Raw genomic sequence first — 17,553 nt, forward strand, 5'->3', positions numbered from 1 at the left:
CCCCGGACATGGCGCCCGGCTCAGCGCGCTCCCGCCCGGCGGCGGGCGGAGGGACAGGCGGCCGGGGCGCCGCGCCGGGCTCGTCCGCGCGCCCCGCTTTCTCCGCGGCCCCCCCACCCCGGCCGTGACCCCGCCGCGCCCGCGCGGCGCCTGCAGCGCGACCCCTGGCGGCCGGGAGGGCCCCCTGCACGCAGGCGGCGGGCGCCCGTCCCGCCCCGGGGCCTGGTCACATGTGGCCCGGGTGCCTGGCCGCGCGCCCTGGCGGCCCCGGCTGCGCCGGCCCAGCGACGCCCCTACTCGCAGGTTGAGGGCACACAGCATTCCCTGCGGGCCTGGGCCACAGGCTCTCAGTTCCCTTTTCTGAAAAAGACGAGGCCTTTGGAAAGAGGAAGAGGAGAGGCCAGCTCTGCGGGGTGTGCAAAAGTAGTGGAGCGGAGGGGGGCGGGGGGCTGGCATAAGGACAGCCGCCACTCCTCTGCCGGGTACAGAGAAGAGCAGAGGGCAGAAGCTGACACGGCCGGCCGGAGGCTGGCAGCCGGAGTCAGAAAGAGGAAGCCCCTTGGGGACTCTGCTGCGAGCAGGACAGCACAAAGGGGCAGAGGAACAGAGCAGGGAGGGAGGCGGGGATGCACGCCCAGTGAGGAAGCAGGGCACAGACCTGGGAGCATGAGGTCAGAGGCTGGCCAAGTACCACTTGTCTTCTAGGTTCTCCGGGCTTAAAAGGTCCATAAGGAAGAGGGAGCCAACCCTGCCTGGCATCCATAGTTGGTATGAAATCCTCCTGGGGAGTCTCCCTCAGCTAGAGGATCCTTGGGGCCCGCTGCCCCTGGGGAAACATCAGACTGTGATCTCAGCCATCAGTCGCCTCCTCACCCTTGACTCACAGCCAGGGCCTGGACAGGTGGGAGGGCACAGGAGGGCATGTGTGCTGCCCTGGGAGCCTACATCCAGCCTGGACGCCCATGTTCAATGCTGGGTACAAATTCTGACGCTGGGGCCCCTCCATAAACCGCCACAGTGATGAAAAGATGAAAAAAGCGTATCAGACGAAAGGGCCTGGCCCCAAGGATCCTCTAAATTTCCAAGTGCATCCCCAAGAAAAAAACCACACCAAGTGTTTGATACGATTTTTTTATTAACATATAATATATTTAATAAAAAATAATATCCACTCTGGCGCTCTCCTCCATTGCAAGGGGAAGAGTGGTGAGGAGGGGCTGGCACTGCCCACCCCCAGGCATCCGGGCAAGCCCTGCCTCCGGGGCTCCCCTCCACCCCTGCCTTCCAACAGGCTCTGACCTCCAGACAGACGGTTCAAAGTTACAAGTGCTTTAGGTCCTCCCTTGAGCTCCCCCAGGCCCACCCCTTGTGCAGAATTCAGGGGCCACCTGGACAAACCCTTTGCTTTTTCTCATTCCTAGGATCCCTCGTTCATGTTAGAAAGAGGATCTGGGGGCAGAGTGGAGTCTCTACTGGCCAGGGGGAAGGGAGGAAAGGAACAGTGATGGGGCAGGGCCGCGAAGAGGGGTGCCGATGAGGCCCCTCCCCTCACTGCAGCCGGTCACTGCGGAATGAGTCCTCCACAGCAGGATCGGGCAGCAGGGCACAGGGATCGCTCAGCATGTGGAGCCCTTCCAGGCCCAGTGGCTCCATGCGCAGGTCCTCCTCCAGCCCGAGCCCCAGCCCCAGTCCAGCTGCCGACACCTCAAAGCCAGGAACTCCGGCCAGGGCCGCCGCAATCTCCTTAGAGAAACCTGGGGAGGACTCTCCTGTGGGGGCAGAAGAGATGGGTGAAGACCCATGCCCTGTAAACTCTTTGAGGACCCCTGGATCCCCTGCTGCACCAGCGAATGTATCACCCCCTCCTTCCACACCCCATCACCACCCACACCGCTCACCTGGGAGAATGATGTTGGGCCCTGGAGCATGGCGGGAACAGTGGGTCACGTTCTGGTGGTTGAGGGCATGGGGGTCCTGGAGGCTACTCACTGGCCCCTCACCCCCTAAAAATCCAGGCCCTTCAGAAAAGCCAGGGGGATCCAGCGCCAGGCTGGCTGATGGGCTCTCCATGCTGAACTGCTCCAGCTACGGACACAGACAGAGCCTAAGGAAGTGCACTTCAGAAAAGGGTGTCCCATTGGCTCCTGCCTGCCCTGCAAATACGTCCCCTCTGCCCAGCAAAGCACCCCCCCGCCACTCCAGGAACAGGAGCAGAGACAGGGAGAAGGCAGCAAGCAGAGCAGAGCAGCAAGCACGGGGCCTGGAGTAGGTGTGGGCGCCGTACCTGCTGGGACAGAGCGTGTGCATGCCAGGAAGAGAACAAGTCAGAGCAGCGGGCATCAGAGAGCACGCTGTGCGGAGACAGCTAGGGGCGGGGGCAGGATTGGGGTCAAATGCAGAAGAGAGAAGCCTCAGGCTGGCAGTGCTCCGCTATCTGGGGGGAAGGAGCTCTCCCCCGCCACCCCAGATCTCCCCATTCAGAGTGCGCCAGGGATACGACACAAGCCCCCCGCCCCGCCCCCGGCCCTCCCCTGCTCCTAGACCTGGGTACTCACGTTGCCCAGGCCGAAGTCACTCATGGGCCGGTGGTAAGACTGCTGCCCGTGCCCACTGGAGCTGGGTGGGTACAGCGTCCCGTAGTGCGGCGGCCGGCCCGGGGGCTGCCCCCCTGACGGCTGCATGGAACAGGCCTGAGAGGACAGCCCTGGCTGCTGTAGAGGCTTTGGGGTGGGCGGCTGGCTGGGCAGAACCAAACCTGGGGGGCTATATGGGTACGGAGGCAGCCGCTGGTCAGTGGACAGTTTGCTGGTATCCAGGGGGACACCCTGAAGAGAAGCAAGGAAAAAGGGAGCAGATTAACCCTCGGTAGAGCCCCAGGGGGAAACTCTTAGTCAGGGTTTCCCACCCTGTGAAGCTGCAACCGTCCTCAACACAGACGTGACAGTGTTCCATGGGGCGCCCCGGGGCCGGGGGCCGTCACTCAAGCGCGTATCAGAACGAAAGCGAGCGAGCGAGGCCGGCGTCGGGGCCCGAGGAAACCGTGCCTGCACCGGGAGGCTGCCACACATCCCACAGGCCAAGGCCAGGGCCAGGGCCAGGGCCAGGGCCAGCACGGTGGGCTGCCGGAGGCAGGGAGAGCGGGAAGGAGGGAGGGAGCAGAGCCCTCGCTGGCCTGGCCTTAGTCTTTCCTCCAGGAACATGGAACACACATTCCAGGGAAGGGCAGTGGAGGAGAGGAAGAGGGCAGAGAGAAGGGGGGCGGGGGCAGGGAGAGGCGCGCAGTTCAGCACTGAGGAAGGAGCCCTCAGCTAGGTTCTCAGGCTGCTCCCAACTCTTCCTAACTTGCTGAGTAAGCTTGGAAAGCACTTTCCCTCTGGGTAGTATCCTCATCTGTAACACGAAGAGATGAGGCTCCATGTCTGAGAGCCCCTGACTCTATGAAATCCGTGGAAGGAGGACAGCAATGGGAGAGGGAATGGGACAGGATGAAGGCATGAGAGACAGACAGACGAGGAAAGAAGCATGGGGAGAAAAGGGGGAGAAAAAGCTACCATTTGTGGGGCATGCACCTGGGTGGGCACGGCCTAAGCACGTCCCATACACGGGTCCTGTGATCCTTACAAAAGCACCCTTGTGTTACAGGTGAGGATGCGAGGCTCACAGCCAGCAGGGCACCTGTCCAAGGAGATCACTAGGAAGAGGCGGGGCTGGGATGTGAACCGGGAAGCGGCTCCCCCAGGCTTTGTGCTCTTCAGGCAGGAGGGACAGAGGAATGAAAGGGGATGGCCGAGACAAGGAGCACAGAAGTGAGGAGGGGGTGTCTGGAGAAAGGAAGGTGGAAGGGAGTGTGTGGCAGGGAGAGAGAGGGGGAGGGGAGACAGACACGGACGAAGGCAGCCACGCGTACCTGAGTGATGGAGGACAAGGTGGGTGACATTGTTGGCGAAAACTGTTTGGGCAGCTGCTGTTGGGACCTTCTGGCGTCAGCTGGGCCCACGGGCAAACTCAGGGGGCTGAGGGGCACACGGCGGTGGCGGGGGGAGGTTCCGGGGGTAGAAGCTGGGTAAGGGGGGGCGCCCAGCACGGGAGATGAAGCGGAGGAGGAAGAAGTGGAGGAGGAGAGGGCCGGGGCACTGAGCGAGGGGTGGCCCAGGGAGGCGGTGGGCAGTGCGTGGCGGGCCAGGGAGGACGCAGGCAGGGAGGGGTGGCTGTGGGAGCCCTGGAGCGGGGGCTGGGGGCTGCTCAGGGAGGCCTGGAGGTTGGGGTTGCTCAGGGAGGACTGCAGGGATGGGTGGCTGAGAGGGGAGTGAAGTCCTGCACAGACAAAAAGCAGAGATGCCCACGTTACTGATGGGAGCTGGACCCCTTTCTGCCCAGGACGGAGAGCAGCGACCAGACTATGAAGGTGGCAACACAACGTCCTCCCTGTTCTGTCCCTGACAGTGAGGTTGGCACGGCCCACCTGGGGGCTGCCCTCCATCACCTTTCCAGGAAAAACCCCATCTGCCGTGAGGGAATCCTGGGCAGGACTGGTGTGGGCAGTCACAGGAGGCTCCTGGGGGCCCGAGCCCCCCACCCCGTCACCCCTCCAGCCAGGACAGCCACTCACCTGGCGCATCATAGCCCGAGCCCGGGCCCAGGCCTAGGCCCCCGCTGATGCCGAGGTGGGTCATGGTGTGGGTCAAATTGGAGGTACTGCTGCCCCCACTCAGGCTGGGGAAGGCTGTCTCCTCAGGGTCCAGGGGAGTGGGCAGTGGCGGGGGAAAGTGCAGGTTGGTGAGGTCAGGTAGGGAGCCGCCTGTGTTCAAGGCAGGTGGGAGGACGGGCACACTGGCAGGCTGGTCAGGAGATGGGAAGATGCTGTGGGAGGAGAGGAAGAGAAGCGGAGATGGCGGCAGTGGTCGGGGTGGGGGACGGAGGCTGGCCTCCCACGTTTCCCCTCAGCCCCTCAGCCAACCTAATCAAGGCACCTACTTAATTCCAGGGACTTCACAGGACCGAGGTCGGGACGAGGATGAGGACAGCTGAGGAGAGAAGAAAGACTGTGAAAAAGGAGGCCAGAGCTCAGCGAGGACCGAGGAAGACCTGCCCCACAGAAAGAAGGGGGGTAGTGGGCCACACCGACCTTCTTAGCATCCCATGGCTTCAGCAAATGCTTGTCATCTAGCAAGTTCTCCTCAACAGCAGGGACTTGAAAAAGAAAGACTGGTGATGAGAGGGTTGGAGAAGGAGCCGGTGGGGCAGGAGAGGAAGCAGAGGTGAGAGGGAGGCAGTCCCGCTCCCGGGCCCTGCACAAAGCCCCCAACACCGGGCCAGAAATCCGTGGGCCTCAGTGGCCACAAACGGTGAGGAACACATACCTTTGGAGTCCACTTCACCATCCAGAAAACCTACAAAGGATGCGGGAGAGTTGGCTACAGTCCAGACTTCTCTACGGGCTTTAAACAAAAGCTCGTCCGGTCATTCCCCGCCCAGGGCCAGGCCACTTACCTCCACGCCGGCTGGGCAGGATGCTGGGAGGGGCAGGGCCTGGATAAGTGTCCTGGGGGCTGGGGTTCATCACACTGGTGTGAAGGGCAGAATCAGAACTTGTCCTGTGGGGGTGGGGGGGCAGAGGTGAGCTCGTACCTGTGACGGTGTTCCTGGTCCCCATGCCCTGCTCAGCAGGGGACAACGCTAGCTGGGCTGGGACAGGGTGGGGCAAGGGAGCAGGGCCCGGAAACAGCAGATAAGAGATGTGGCACAGAGAAGGCCAGGGCCATCACCTGTTCAGTGCAGATGGCAGTCGAAACAACTGTCCCTTCTCTGCAGGGAAATTGCCCCAGGGCATCGTCCTGGGGTGGAAACACAAGGTCAGGAGGAGGAAGGCTAGCAACAGGCAGGAAAGCCAGCACGGGGCTAGAGAGCGCCGGCCACTAAGGCGGAGATGGACAGGGCCGAGCACCCAGGGCCGTGCCTCTTTTCTGGTCCTTCTGCTCCCTGTGACCCGACCCCCCTCCCACGATCAAGCTGAGAGATCTGGAAACTCAACTGGTCTCTGCCGGGATAAGCTGAATGGGCATCCTGGAGCCCAGCGACTGTGCACGGAGGATGACACAGACCGCGGAGGGTCGGAAACCTGGGGCCAGAACGCTGCACCTGGCAGCCACTCCTGTGGAGAGCCAGCCATCCTCCCTCCCCGGACACGCACATCCCAGTCAGCCACCGTTACCACTGGTCCTGCGCTGGCTGGACTGGGAGGCTCGGCTGCCAATGTCAGCAGGGCCAAGACTGGACTCTGACCCACCTGCCCCCACCCCGCCCAGCCCTGCATTACGGAGGAGGCACTGTTCGAAGCCCGGCCCCAACCCAAGCTCCCTCCAGAGACACGTCAGGGAGTGGACAGGAGACCCTGTCTGCCCTAGACACTGACCTCCGCCAGCCGGACTCCGGGGGAGGAGACAAGTAGGCAGGACTATAGGGAGAGCTGTCGACGTGAGCAGCACCAGCAGCAGTTAAGGAGAAAGGGAGGAGGGCACAGAGGGGACAGAGACCAGATAAGAGGAGAACACTGGAGGAGGTGGATGAATTGTTTCCAGAAGCAAGTACCTCCCTCCTCTTCCACGAGGGGCAACGACAGGGCCAAAGAATGGAAGAGAAAAAGAGAACCAGGCCCAGTAGAGTTGGAAAAACGAGGGCGAATAACCGGACAGGACGTGAGAAACAGGCCTATGAGAGTCTCTGAGACTGAAAGCTACCAACAGAAAGGGGAGGAAAAACGTGAAGAGGGAACCAAACGCCCTTCAGCAGGAGACGTAGGTCTCCCCGTCGAAGGAGCCGGTGCCGACACACGGGCCAGACAGTGGCTTTTCTGGGAGGCCGGGAATGGAGGGACTGAAGCGCACACAGAGTCCCTTCCTCCCACGAGTTCCCGAGGAACCCCGTCGCCCCGGGGCCCCCCACAGCCTCCGTGAAGGATATGTGGCGGGGGTAGCGGCGGAGTGGGGACACCATCCTTCGGGGGTCTCGCTGCACCCGTTCCACCAGCCCGTGGTGCCGCGTGCCCCGAGATGAATCCAGAGGCGAGTGGAGGGGGCTCTGCCAAAAGAGACAGGGAGGTCACCTGGGGAAGTCGCAAGTTGCCTGGGTCCCTGTGACTGCAGTCCACTCACCTGGAACTCAGCCAGGCCACAGCCAATCTGGTTAACATTGGGCAGAGAACCGCCATAATGGGAGCTCCTCGTGTAGGCCAGTCGCAACTTTTGGGCCTGTAGCTGAGATGGGGAGGACAAACGGGAATGTCAGGGAAGGTTCTGACGACTGTTCCCGTTCCTCTGGCCACTCCTGCCATCTGTCTCCAGGGCACGCCCTACTGCTGGAGCACTTAAGAGCGCCGCCAGGAAAAGCAGTGGGGGGCAGGCCGGGTGCGAAGCTCGGCCCCAGCTCTTCCGCAGGCCACCTCAGCCACCCCACTAATGGCTGGCGTCGCCCTGCCACGCAGGGCCTGACACTCTGCTTGGGGCCTGTCCCAGTTGGCATCAGTCTAAACAGAGTCCCGGAGGGGTTGCCAGGAGCCCCCAAGCTAGTCACATGGGTCAGCTCCTGGGAAGGGTGCCTATTAGGCACCTCGCTTTCCCTTCCAGATGCGTCCAGGGCTAATTGGAACATGAGGGGAAGGCCACAGGTGGATGCCACAGAGCCATTATCGCCAATCTGGAGGGCACAGGCTTCTGCCACTTGGCCTGCCTCAGGAAAGCTACACAGAGCCTGCACCACCCAAACTAGAACACCTAGGAAATGATGGCTCTCCCAGCTGGAAAAACAGTGCTGAAGCCAAGAAGCAGTCTTCTTCTACCTAGTTCTAAAGCCCCTGAATGGAGAGGGAAGCCTTGAGAACGGTGCCGAGAGAGGGAGCGATAACCCAGTTCAGCCTGGCCTGACCCCCACTTTGGGGAGATGTATCTGGCACGGCAGTGAGACACCACAACCCTCAGTCTGGCACGGCGTCAGTCTGTCTACAGATCTTAAGTCCTTCCGTGAGAGCTGAACACCTACTTCTGAGGCTCAACCACTGCAACCTGCCAAAAAATGGACGTAGGGCAGCTGATGAACTTCTGGGGGTCATGCACTGTTGTGCAGAGGCCAACATCAGAACTGACTTTCTGTTCCAAGTGATCAGCCCACTGAGTTTAGCAGACACTATGTAAACCTTTGGGCCGCTCAAGATTGCTATTAGTAGATGTGCTAACCCTAGCCCCTCAGCACTCTAGGCCCCCATGGCTGTAGCTGCCTCAAAAGAGCCCTCTCAGCTAAGCTAAGCCCCAGATCTCTTATCTCTAGCTTTAGACTCTTGGGTCCCTGAGCCCCGGCCTTGTACGCCCACTAGATATTTATGTGCAGCAGCGAGGCAACCTGCAGGGGCAAGGTGGGCAGAAGGGGTGTTTGGACAAACCAAGGCGCTAAAAAGACAGAGGCCTCAGCTCTGAGCTTCTCACAGCCTTTCTGTTTGTACACACAAACCCTAAAATCCCACCCTGCCTCTGCTGGAGTCACGGTCCAGACAGAGGACAGGGCGTCAGGCCGAGCCTCTCGCCCACCTCCTTGCCTCCGCACCCACCATGAGCAAAAGCTCCTAAAGGGGAGCAGTCAACAGATCATGATCCTCATGGCATTCAGAGGGAGTTGTGTGGGCACACACACACGATATGCTTCCCCCCTAACTCTCTCTGTTCTGACTCCCACAAACTAGGACACGTGGTCTCTAGAGACCCAAAGGGAAAAAAACACAAGAAAAACCAACAGGGGAAACACAAACAAAAGTACAACGGGAGTCGCGGTCACAGAGGCAACCACAGTCAGATCAGAAACGTCTTTCTGTGCCACCATCTCCCCGTGAGTTCCTTCCAGCGCTCCGCCATGAGGGATCACTGCAATAGCCTCACCTGCTGTTTTGAGAATAACGTGTCCCTAAATTAGGACTGCACACCAGCTGGGCAGACTCCCACCCTCACTCCCTCTGATATTCAGCCCTGGAAAGCAAGAAAGGAAGGCCAGAGGGGCTTCAGAGGCAACCGTGCCAGGATGTCTTTTTTCTGGAACTGTTTAGGAATGAATATCCCCAGCCACAGGAGACCCTCAGAGGCACCTTATAACTGACCCACGAAGCAGCCACCTTCCCAGAAAGCTCAGCAAACCTGACCTATAGCCAACTGGTTACCCGCTTTGGAGCTTCAAAGTCCTACCTCCCCTCCGCGGTGGCCAGGGCAAGACATCAAGCACAGTCTGCGAGCAATGGACCTCACCTTCATTCACGTCAGGAAACCACAAGAAATATTTGAAAAAGGAAGCAAAGGGAAGGGACGCAGGAGGGGACTTCCTGCCCCACTAGACTCAGCGCTGCGGCGCGCAAACCACCCAAGGGGCCCTTTCCCGAAGGCACCGAAGTGCCGAGAATGGCACAGCAGGGCAGAGGGACCGGACTGGAGGAGACACCGCCTCGGAGCAGCCGGGCTGGGGCGAGCGGACCATGCCCCCCGCCACGGCCCCAGCTCGGGGATGCTGCAGGAGCGTCCCCAGGGGCTCAAGCAGGGATGCGCGGGATCGCCGCCGGCCGCCGCCCCCTCGCGGCCCCGCTCCCCGGCTCCCGGCCTCCCCCGCAAGCCCGTCTTCCTGCCCCTCGGCCCTCCACCCGCGCCTCCCGGACGGCGGCGGCCCCGCTCCGCCTCCCTCGCGGCGGCGCCCGCCCCCGCCCCCGCCCCGCCTCCCGGCGCCCCGCTCCGGGACTGCGCCCTCGGCTCCCGCGCCCCCGGCGGCCCCTCACCCGGGTGGAGCCGATGTCCATCATCACCTCCTCGAAGGCCGCCGTCTCTTCGGCCTGACGCTGCTTCTGCAGCGCGATCTTCTCGCTAAACTTGCGCGGATTGGAAGCTGCGGCCGCGGCCGAGCCGGGCCCGTTCGCGCCCGCCGCCGCCATCTTCCCCGTGCGTCCCTCCCCGCCACCCTCCCGGACAAGCCACGGTCCCGCCGCGGGCCTCGGCCCGCGCCTCCAGCCGCAGCCGCCGCCGCCGCCTCGGCGAGCACCGCGAGCCCGGCCCCAGCCTAGCCCGGACCTGCCGCGCGCGAGGGCCGCCGGGAACTGTAGTTTGTTTACGTGACCCCTGCGCGGCCCCAGGCGAGCAGCGCGGACAGGAAGCGGACTCCATTTCCCAGCAGCCCTGTGGCCCCGGGGCCTGGGAGCCTGGCTCCTCCCCCCGGCTCCTCCCTGCGCGGGGCAAGCTGGGAAAAGTAGTTCTAAGTTGGTCTTGAGCTCCGACCGTGAAGGGGAGCAGGATGCAGGAGAGGGAAGGATTGGGGAGGAAGGGGAAGGGGTGGAGACAGGGCGGGAAGAAGGAAGGAACAAAAGAGGGAAAATTTGGGTCTTCGAGAAAGGGGACTACGGAGCCTGAATGAAAGCAGTGAGAGTAGGGATATTAAAACAGGTATAAACGTCTGGGACTCAGGCCCTCTCAGACTGGCTACGTGCCCACCCCTTGCCCAAGACAAATGAATCAGACACTGCACAAATGTATAGAAACATCTTTTATTTGGGTAACAAGTCCCAAAACAGGTCAGTTAGTAAAATAGATTCTAGAGAACATGGCTCTATCCACAGCCCTCCCTCCCCAAAAATAGCTGGGGGTGAGCTTTCCCCTTGGGCTCCTCTGGTATAAAAAAAAATTTGGCAGCTCAGTATTTCTCATCTGGGCATGGGGCACCATTTCCATGTTCAGTATTCCCAGGGTGCAGTAGTGGTGGGGGGCCGTATCTCTGCCAACCCTCCCCCAACCTCAACTCAGCAAACAGGCCTGCCTCCAAAAAAAAGAGCAAGCAGGGCCCCTCCGCTGAGGTGTTGGGCAGGGTTCAGTGCCATCACTGTGCTTTTTGACAAAGAGGGAAGGGATTTATTTGGCACTTTAAAAATAGAGAAGTGAGCAGGACTAGAGAAGCCAAAGAAGGTACCAAACTGGCAGGAAGAGGCCATTTGGCACCAGTCCCCTGGGAGAAGGGAAGCGGGAGATAGAGTAGGCGCTAAGAAAAGAAGGAGTCCACTCCACGCCAAGTGACAGAGGGCTGAAGTGGGCTAGAACCAGCAGAACTGCTGCCTCTGGGCTGTGCCTTCTCACACCTCCATCCCGCAGCGGCGGGGTGCCCGCTCCCAGCCTTGCCATCGTCAGCTCGTCCCTGTATGTAGTGTGACCCTGGATTCTAACACTCAGTGTCTTCCCCATTGTGAATCACTGATCACGTCTTTAGTGATAGGACTATCCCTTGTCCCTCGGGGCCAGGCTCTTGAATACCACATCCCTCCCATTGGTCAGATAATCCCAAAGACTCCATCCCTATCTCCCAGAGAACCCTTTGATCCTCAATCCTCCCTTCTCCACTCCTTATTTTCATATGCTGGGGTGGAAAAGGAAGGTCAAGGGCACCTGGAGCTCCCTAGACTTGGATGAAGAGCAGGCCAGTAAGTAGGGCAAAGCCTGCAAGGAGCAGGATGACCTTGAGGATCCTCTGCTCAGAAGTGGCCAGCTCCTGGGGCAAGATTTCCAGGAAGGTAATATAGAGAAAGGTGCCAGCTGCCATGCCCTCCAGCACAGACTGGGCCAGCTGGTGCAGTGGCCCAGCCGACTCTGCCAGAGCTGCACCCAACCCAATGCCCAGAGGTGTCATGCATGAGAAGAGGATCCCACAGCCAGCTACCACCTGCGCTCGCAGATGGCTCTGCAGCAGCCGCAGGGACAAGCTGACTGCCAGAATACCCTTGTGGAGCAGCAAAGCCAGGCAGAGCTCCAGGGCCCGAGCCCGGTCTCGCTGCAGCCCCACCGCCAGTCCCTCGAACACCGAGTGCAGGGCCAGGGAGAAGACCAGTACGCAGGCACGCAGGGCTGAGGGGGCTGCAGGGGCTCCACCTGCCTGTGGGACCCCTGGCCCATCATGCCAGTGCTGTGGCCCACCATTTGCTGTTCCCAGCAGAGCTCTTGTCTCCTCTCGAGGTGGTGGCCCTGACTGCTCCTTGTAAGCTAGTGTGATCTGTTCCATCACCAGGACCAGGAAGAAGCCCATTGCCAAGATGAACTCTTGTAGGGGGAACTGGAGCTGTGGGCAAACAGGGCAGCAAGAAATTCAGGAGACAGGCCAACAATGGGGAAGAGTCAAATTCAGAGTCTCGAGGACTCCCAGTTATACAGACTTAGGGTCCCCCACAGATGCAGGGCTACTCTCAGTTACACAAAGACACACACAATCACATAGATGATAGTGTCGCTCACAGCACTACACATATAGACCAGTTTCTCAACTTCAGCACCATTAACATTTTGGGTTGGATAATTCTTCATTTTGGAGGGCTCTCCTATGCTCAGTGGGATGTTTAACAGAATCCCTAGCCTGCACAAAGCCTTCCTTTCCCAATTGTGACAACCAAAAAGGTCTCCAGACACTACCAAATGCTCCCTGTGAAGGGGGTGCAAAACCACCGCCAGCTGAGAGTGACTGATGCAGACACATAGGCGCGCACGCACACAGGATCACACGTTGCCCACCTCACCAAATGCTCACACACAGAGCCACAAACTCTCAGGGGCCACTGAGACTTACACAGTCATACGGGGTGGCCGGTCACTCGCTCACAGAAGTTACATCCTGTGTTACTTCCCCAGCCTTAGGACGAGGAAGAGCGCAGGGTGCCCTCCTGGCACCTCCACACACCGTCTCAGCTTTTCCCCTGAGACTTCCCTACGCCTTGTACTTGACCTTCTTCACATCCTACTTCCTTGGGTTGTGGCGTTTTAGGTCAGGAACTCCAGGCCTCCCACCCTTCCCAGGCCTCGAGGGCCCTCTACTGCCAGCAAAGTGGTGTGAGAGTGAAGATGATTCTTGGAGGCTGTGACTGAGAAACTCACAGAGTGGGTCACATGCCTGTACAAGGCTCCCCTCAGTGACCCAAAGAGTGCATGGCAGGTACAGAGGGACTGGGGGCGAAGGGGAGCACCCCAGGAAGAGTTATGCCCCATCCCTAAAAGTCACAGTTCATAGGGTCCCATGCTAGGCGCCTTCCACACGGTCACACGGTCACAGAGCGCGTCTCCCACGGGTGTGTGACTGAACACCCCCCCCCCCACAGGGTCACATGCAGCAGAAAGGGCTCACCGTCACGTGCAGGGCTGCCAGGGCCTCATCTATGGCAGCCAGGTAGTCAGGCAGTAGGTCCAGGAGACAGGTGGCCAGAAAGACACCCCCTGCGAAGCAGCTTACTAGGCTCAAGGCTTTTTGGCGGGAGGCTGGACAGGAGTGGAGCACAGACGGGAGTGAGCAATGAACACCCTCAAGCCTCACTGCCCCAACCCAAGCAACGGTCACTCTTGCCTTCCCGTCTTTAGGGGAACCTCCGCAGCCCCCAGAGCCCTCCCCAACCCAGCAGGGAACAGGAGAGGCTCACCTGAGGCTTCGGGGCCGGCCCCAGGCCGGCGCAGCACGCAGATGGGCACCAGACTGCAGAGAAGAGTGAGCAAGAGCAGCAACACCAGGGCGCCCATTTTCACCTCCAGACCCACGGGCCCCGGGGGCTCCGAGGCCACCGCCTCCGGGCGCCACACCAGGAGCTCTGGCTCCGCCCAGGGCCCCATGGTGGCTGTAGCGCTCCAACGACTTTCGGACCTAAGACAACGCGAGTGGGGCAATGGTCACTTGAAGACCGGGCCAAGCAGAGGGGAGAGCTGGTCAGCGGGCGGGAGCCCCCTCACCCTGCCGCCCCCCGGCCTCCCCAGCCCAGTGTGACTCATGCACTCCCGGACTGGGAACGGTCCCCTTCCCCCGCAGACTGCGCCCCTTCAGATGGCTCATTCGGGGACCCCGCGCGGGGGATCCGGCGTCAGGGCGGTGTGGACGTCTCATTACTCTTTCACCTGAAGCTCGGTCCTCCCGGGAGAGGAGAGGCCGGGAACCCCGCAGGAAGGAGGGGACGGAGCAGAGGGGGTCGGGCTGCGCAGAGCTGTCGCGGGGCGCTTCGTGGGCCACCTGGGCAGGGCGAGTTTGGGGGCGGATCACTCCCCGCTCCCGTTTCACCAGCCGCGCGCCGGAAGCGGAGAGCGGCGCGCTCACGGCCACCGCCAGGGGCCCCAGGCGGCGGGGTCGCGGCGGGCCGAGGCCGCCCAGCCCACACGGCCCGGGCACACACTCACCTCGCCAGGGCCCCCTCCGCCGCAGCCGCCGGGTTCCGCCGCGACTCGGGACCCCGCCCCGCCGCGTCCCGCCTCCCCGCCGCCGCCGGCCAATGACGGCGCCAGGGGGCGGGGCCCTGCCAGGAGTGACGTGCTCTGGGGGCAATCAGAGGCCGGCGAGCGGGCTGTTGGGGGCGGGGCTTCGAGGGGGCGGGCCCAGGGGCTGCGGGCCTGGGGCGCCTCGGGGCGGTAGGACTGGCCCGGCTGGCCGGAAGCTAGAACACCCGCGGGCGAGGCGGGAGTCCGAGCCCACCCCGCATTCCCAAGTCTTCCGCTCTGCATCGCTGAGGTTTTCTTCCTGGTCTTGGGCAGCGTCTTCTTAACCATCTCTTGGAAGACTCTAAGACCCTTTCCGCGCACCTTGGCGCCAGAGGGAAAACATTCTCTTCTTAGGACTGACTTCCTTGCTTGACTTCCCTCTCCGGCACCCACAACAAAGGAAAAAGACAAGGCAGAATTGGAAAAAGGAAATAGCGAAGAGAGGGCATTTCTTGAAAATCATCCCTTCTTGACTACCAGTGGCCTGAGCGCACTTTTGTGCAGCCTTCCGTCTTCTCTGAGAGTGTGCAGGGAACTGGTGGGACCCAGCACAGGGGTGGCCCAAAACCTGCCCAGTGAAGAGCTGCTCTCAGCTGGCTCCAACTTACCATCCTTACCATGCCTCAGGGCATCTAACAGGGTTCTCTCAAACTCACCTTGAACTCTGCAACTCCTCTGACCCCAGCCCTGCTGGCCTCCCTTCTCTTTTCTGTTCCTTGATTGCACCAAAGTATTTTCAACTCAGGACCCTCATTGTTTCCTTAGCCTGGATCCTTTTGACCCACATTCCCTGTGCTATCAGAATCTTCTAACCCCATGGGAGGGTAGGATATAAAAGAGGAAATAAAGAAGGGGGCTCAGCCTAGTCTTTTCAAAGGCGAAAAGACCTCATTGTCTCAAGAAGAGGCGGGAGTAATGTCTCTAAGGCTGTGGAAATGGAGGCCAGAAACTTCCCTAAGAGGGAATGTGAGGACTTTTTGAGGGAGAGAGCCCAGGAGAAAGGAATCAGATAGGACTCTAAGATCAGGATGTAGGTGAAACGGGATAGTACTGTACCATCATTTAATAATTATTATTGCGTTAGGGCGCCTGGGTGGCTCAGTCAGTTAAGCATCTGCCTTCAGCTCAGGTCATGATCCCAGGGTCCTGGCATCAAGAGCCTCACATCCGGCTCCCTGCTCAGGGGGGAGCCTGCTTCTCCCTCTCCCTTTGCCCCTCCCCCAGGCTTGTGCGCGCTCTCTCTCAAATAAATTAAAATTTTTAAAATTTTTAAAAATTAAAAAAAGAGGAAACTCCTAATTATTTGAGAGAATATTGTGCAAGCTGCAGTTTGTGGTAAATTATGCTTTCAAGATTATTATTTTTTAAAGATTATTTATTTTAGAGAGAGACAGAGACAGCATGAATGGGAGGGACAGAAGGAAAGGGAGAGAGAATCTCAGGCAAACTCCATGCTGAACACAGAGCCTGTCTCAGGGCTTGATCCCAAGACCTGGAGATCGTGACCCAAACCGAAACCAAGAGTTGGATGCTTAACCGACTGTGTCACCCAGGCACCTCTTAAAATTATTGATAATTAGTAACATTAACAAGGAATCATGGACTGGGAGACAGGACACCTGGGTACTTGTCCCAGCTCTACCTTAATTTTTTTTTTTTTAAGATTTTATTTATTTGAGAGAGAGAGAGTGAGCAGAGAGGGGCAGAGTGAGAGAGAGAATCCTGAAGCAGTCTCCCCGCTGAGGGCAGAGCCCAACTCAGAACTCAATTCCATGACCTGAGCCAAAATCAAGAGTCGGACGCTTAACTGACGGAGCCACCCAGGCACCCCAATTTGTTTTTTTTAATATTAATTTTTTTATGTGTGTATTTTGTAAAAATTTTTCTTTTTTTTTTTTAAGACTTTATTTATTTGACAGAGAGAGATACAGCGAGAGAGGGAACACAAGCAGGGGGAGTGGGAGAGGGAGAAGCAGGCTTCCCGCTGAGCACGGAGTCCGATGCGGGCCTGGATCCCAGGACCCAGGGATCATGACCTGAGCCTAAGGCAGACGCTTAATGACTGAACCACCCAGGCGGCCCCAAAATTTTTCTTAAAGTAAGGTCTACGCCAAACGTGGGGCTTAAACTCACAACCCTGAGATCAAAAGTGGCCTGTTTCACTGACTGAGCTAGCCAGGCATTCCTCTACCTTAATTTGATGTGTGATTTTTTTTTTAAGATTTTATTTATTTATTTGACAGAGAGATAGCAAGAGAGAGAGAACACAAGCAGGGAGAGTGGGAGAGGGAGAAGCAGGCTTCCCGCGGAGCAGGGAGCCCGATGCGGGGCTCGATGCGGGGCTCGATGCGGGGCTCGATCCCAGGACCCTGGAATCACGACCTGAGCCGAAGGCAGACGCTTAACAACTGAGCCACCCAGGCGCCCCTGATGTGTGATCTTAAGCAAGTCCTCTTTCCTCTCAGAACTTGATAAAGCAGGTGAAAGAGGGAAGTCAGATTAGAAGATGATGCCAGAGGTTCCTTCCAGTTCTAATTAATGGAAGCTGATTATATTTTCCTCGTAATCACCTTTGCACTTGCAACCTGCAGGAAGCCCTTTGAAACCTTTCTTACTCTAGGAAGGATCTAGGCAAGGACAGCTCTTCTTTCCTTCGAGCTCTGCATCGATCTAGGAAGCCTGCTTTGTCTCCTCACTACTTGAGCAGGAATGCAGGAAGATGAGCAGGAAATTTGAGAAAGCCCCAGCAAGATAGCTTAGTATAGTGCAAAGAATGTAGGCTCAGGCATCCAAACCCTGGTTCTACTTACAGAGTAACCTTGAGAAAGTTACTTCTCTTTTCCAGCTATGACTTGCTGTGAGAATTATATGAGTGATGTGAAAATGCCTGAGCATCTGATAGTTACTCAATAAATATTCAATCCTGTTCCTGTCTTTACCCTCAGCACATACAATTTTCATGAGGAGAATACCAGTTTGAGGGGCACCTGGGTGGCTCAGTCGTTAAGCGTCTGCCTTCGGCTCAGGTCATGATCCTGGCGTCCTGGGATGGAGCCCCACAACGGGCTCCCTGCTCAGCGGGAAGCCTGCTTCTCCCTCTCCCACTCCCCTGGCTTGTGTTCCCTCTCTCGCTGTCTCTCTCTCTGTCAAATAAATAAAATGAAAGAAAGAAGAAAGAAAAGAAAGGAAAGGAAAGGAAAGGAAAGGAAAGGAAGAATACCAGTTTGAATTCTGGATCCACACCCCAAACTTTCCTGCTTTATTCACAGAGGGTAGC

General features: G+C 59.0%; 2 protein-coding genes across 5 annotated transcripts; both read right to left on the reverse strand.

Annotated features, from left to right (window-relative positions):
• Positions 1-1,117: 1,117 nt before the first annotated feature.
• On the reverse strand, positions 1,118-10,025 carry CRTC2 (CREB regulated transcription coactivator 2). 2 transcript variants are annotated; one of them, XM_035009637.1, is made up of 14 exons: positions 9,800-10,025; positions 7,152-7,253; positions 6,961-7,077; positions 6,413-6,474; positions 5,766-5,834; positions 5,491-5,594; positions 5,361-5,390; positions 5,126-5,190; positions 4,975-5,024; positions 4,610-4,860; positions 3,908-4,314; positions 2,556-2,825; positions 1,899-2,085; positions 1,118-1,769 (listed from the first exon to the last, which is right to left on the reverse strand). In XM_035009637.1, exons 1-14 carry the CDS (start codon positions 9,950-9,952, stop codon positions 1,549-1,551), a joined length of 2,088 nt encoding a protein of 695 aa, XP_034865528.1. In that variant the 5' UTR covers positions 9,953-10,025; the 3' UTR covers positions 1,118-1,548. The 2 variants fall into 2 exon arrangements, with proteins under 2 accessions (XP_034865528.1, XP_034865529.1); XM_035009638.1 differs by lacking the exons at positions 7,152-7,253; positions 9,800-10,025 and having other exon boundaries at positions 6,032-7,077.
• A 515-nt stretch (positions 10,026-10,540) lies between these two features.
• On the reverse strand, positions 10,541-14,354 carry SLC39A1 (solute carrier family 39 member 1). Of its 3 annotated transcripts, XM_035009643.1 has the most exons (5): positions 14,199-14,350; positions 13,923-14,034; positions 13,457-13,674; positions 13,168-13,298; positions 10,541-12,114 (listed from the first exon to the last, which is right to left on the reverse strand). In XM_035009643.1, the coding sequence occupies exons 3-5, from the start codon at positions 13,641-13,643 to the stop codon at positions 11,458-11,460; spliced, it is 975 nt and encodes a 324-aa protein (XP_034865534.1). In that variant the 5' UTR covers positions 13,644-13,674; positions 13,923-14,034; positions 14,199-14,350; the 3' UTR covers positions 10,541-11,457. The 3 variants fall into 3 exon arrangements, with proteins under 3 accessions (XP_034865534.1, XP_034865535.1, XP_034865533.1); XM_035009644.1 differs by lacking the exon at positions 13,923-14,034 and having other exon boundaries at positions 14,199-14,354; XM_035009642.1 differs by lacking the exon at positions 14,199-14,350 and having other exon boundaries at positions 13,923-14,190.
• Between the last annotated feature and the right edge of the window lie 3,199 nt (positions 14,355-17,553).

The sequence above is a fragment of the Mirounga leonina genome, unplaced genomic scaffold, assembly GCF_011800145.1.
Source record: "Mirounga leonina isolate KUSES-001 unplaced genomic scaffold, KU_Mleo_1.0 Mir_154, whole genome shotgun sequence".
NCBI classification, from domain to species: Eukaryota; Metazoa; Chordata; class Mammalia; order Carnivora; family Phocidae; genus Mirounga; species Mirounga leonina.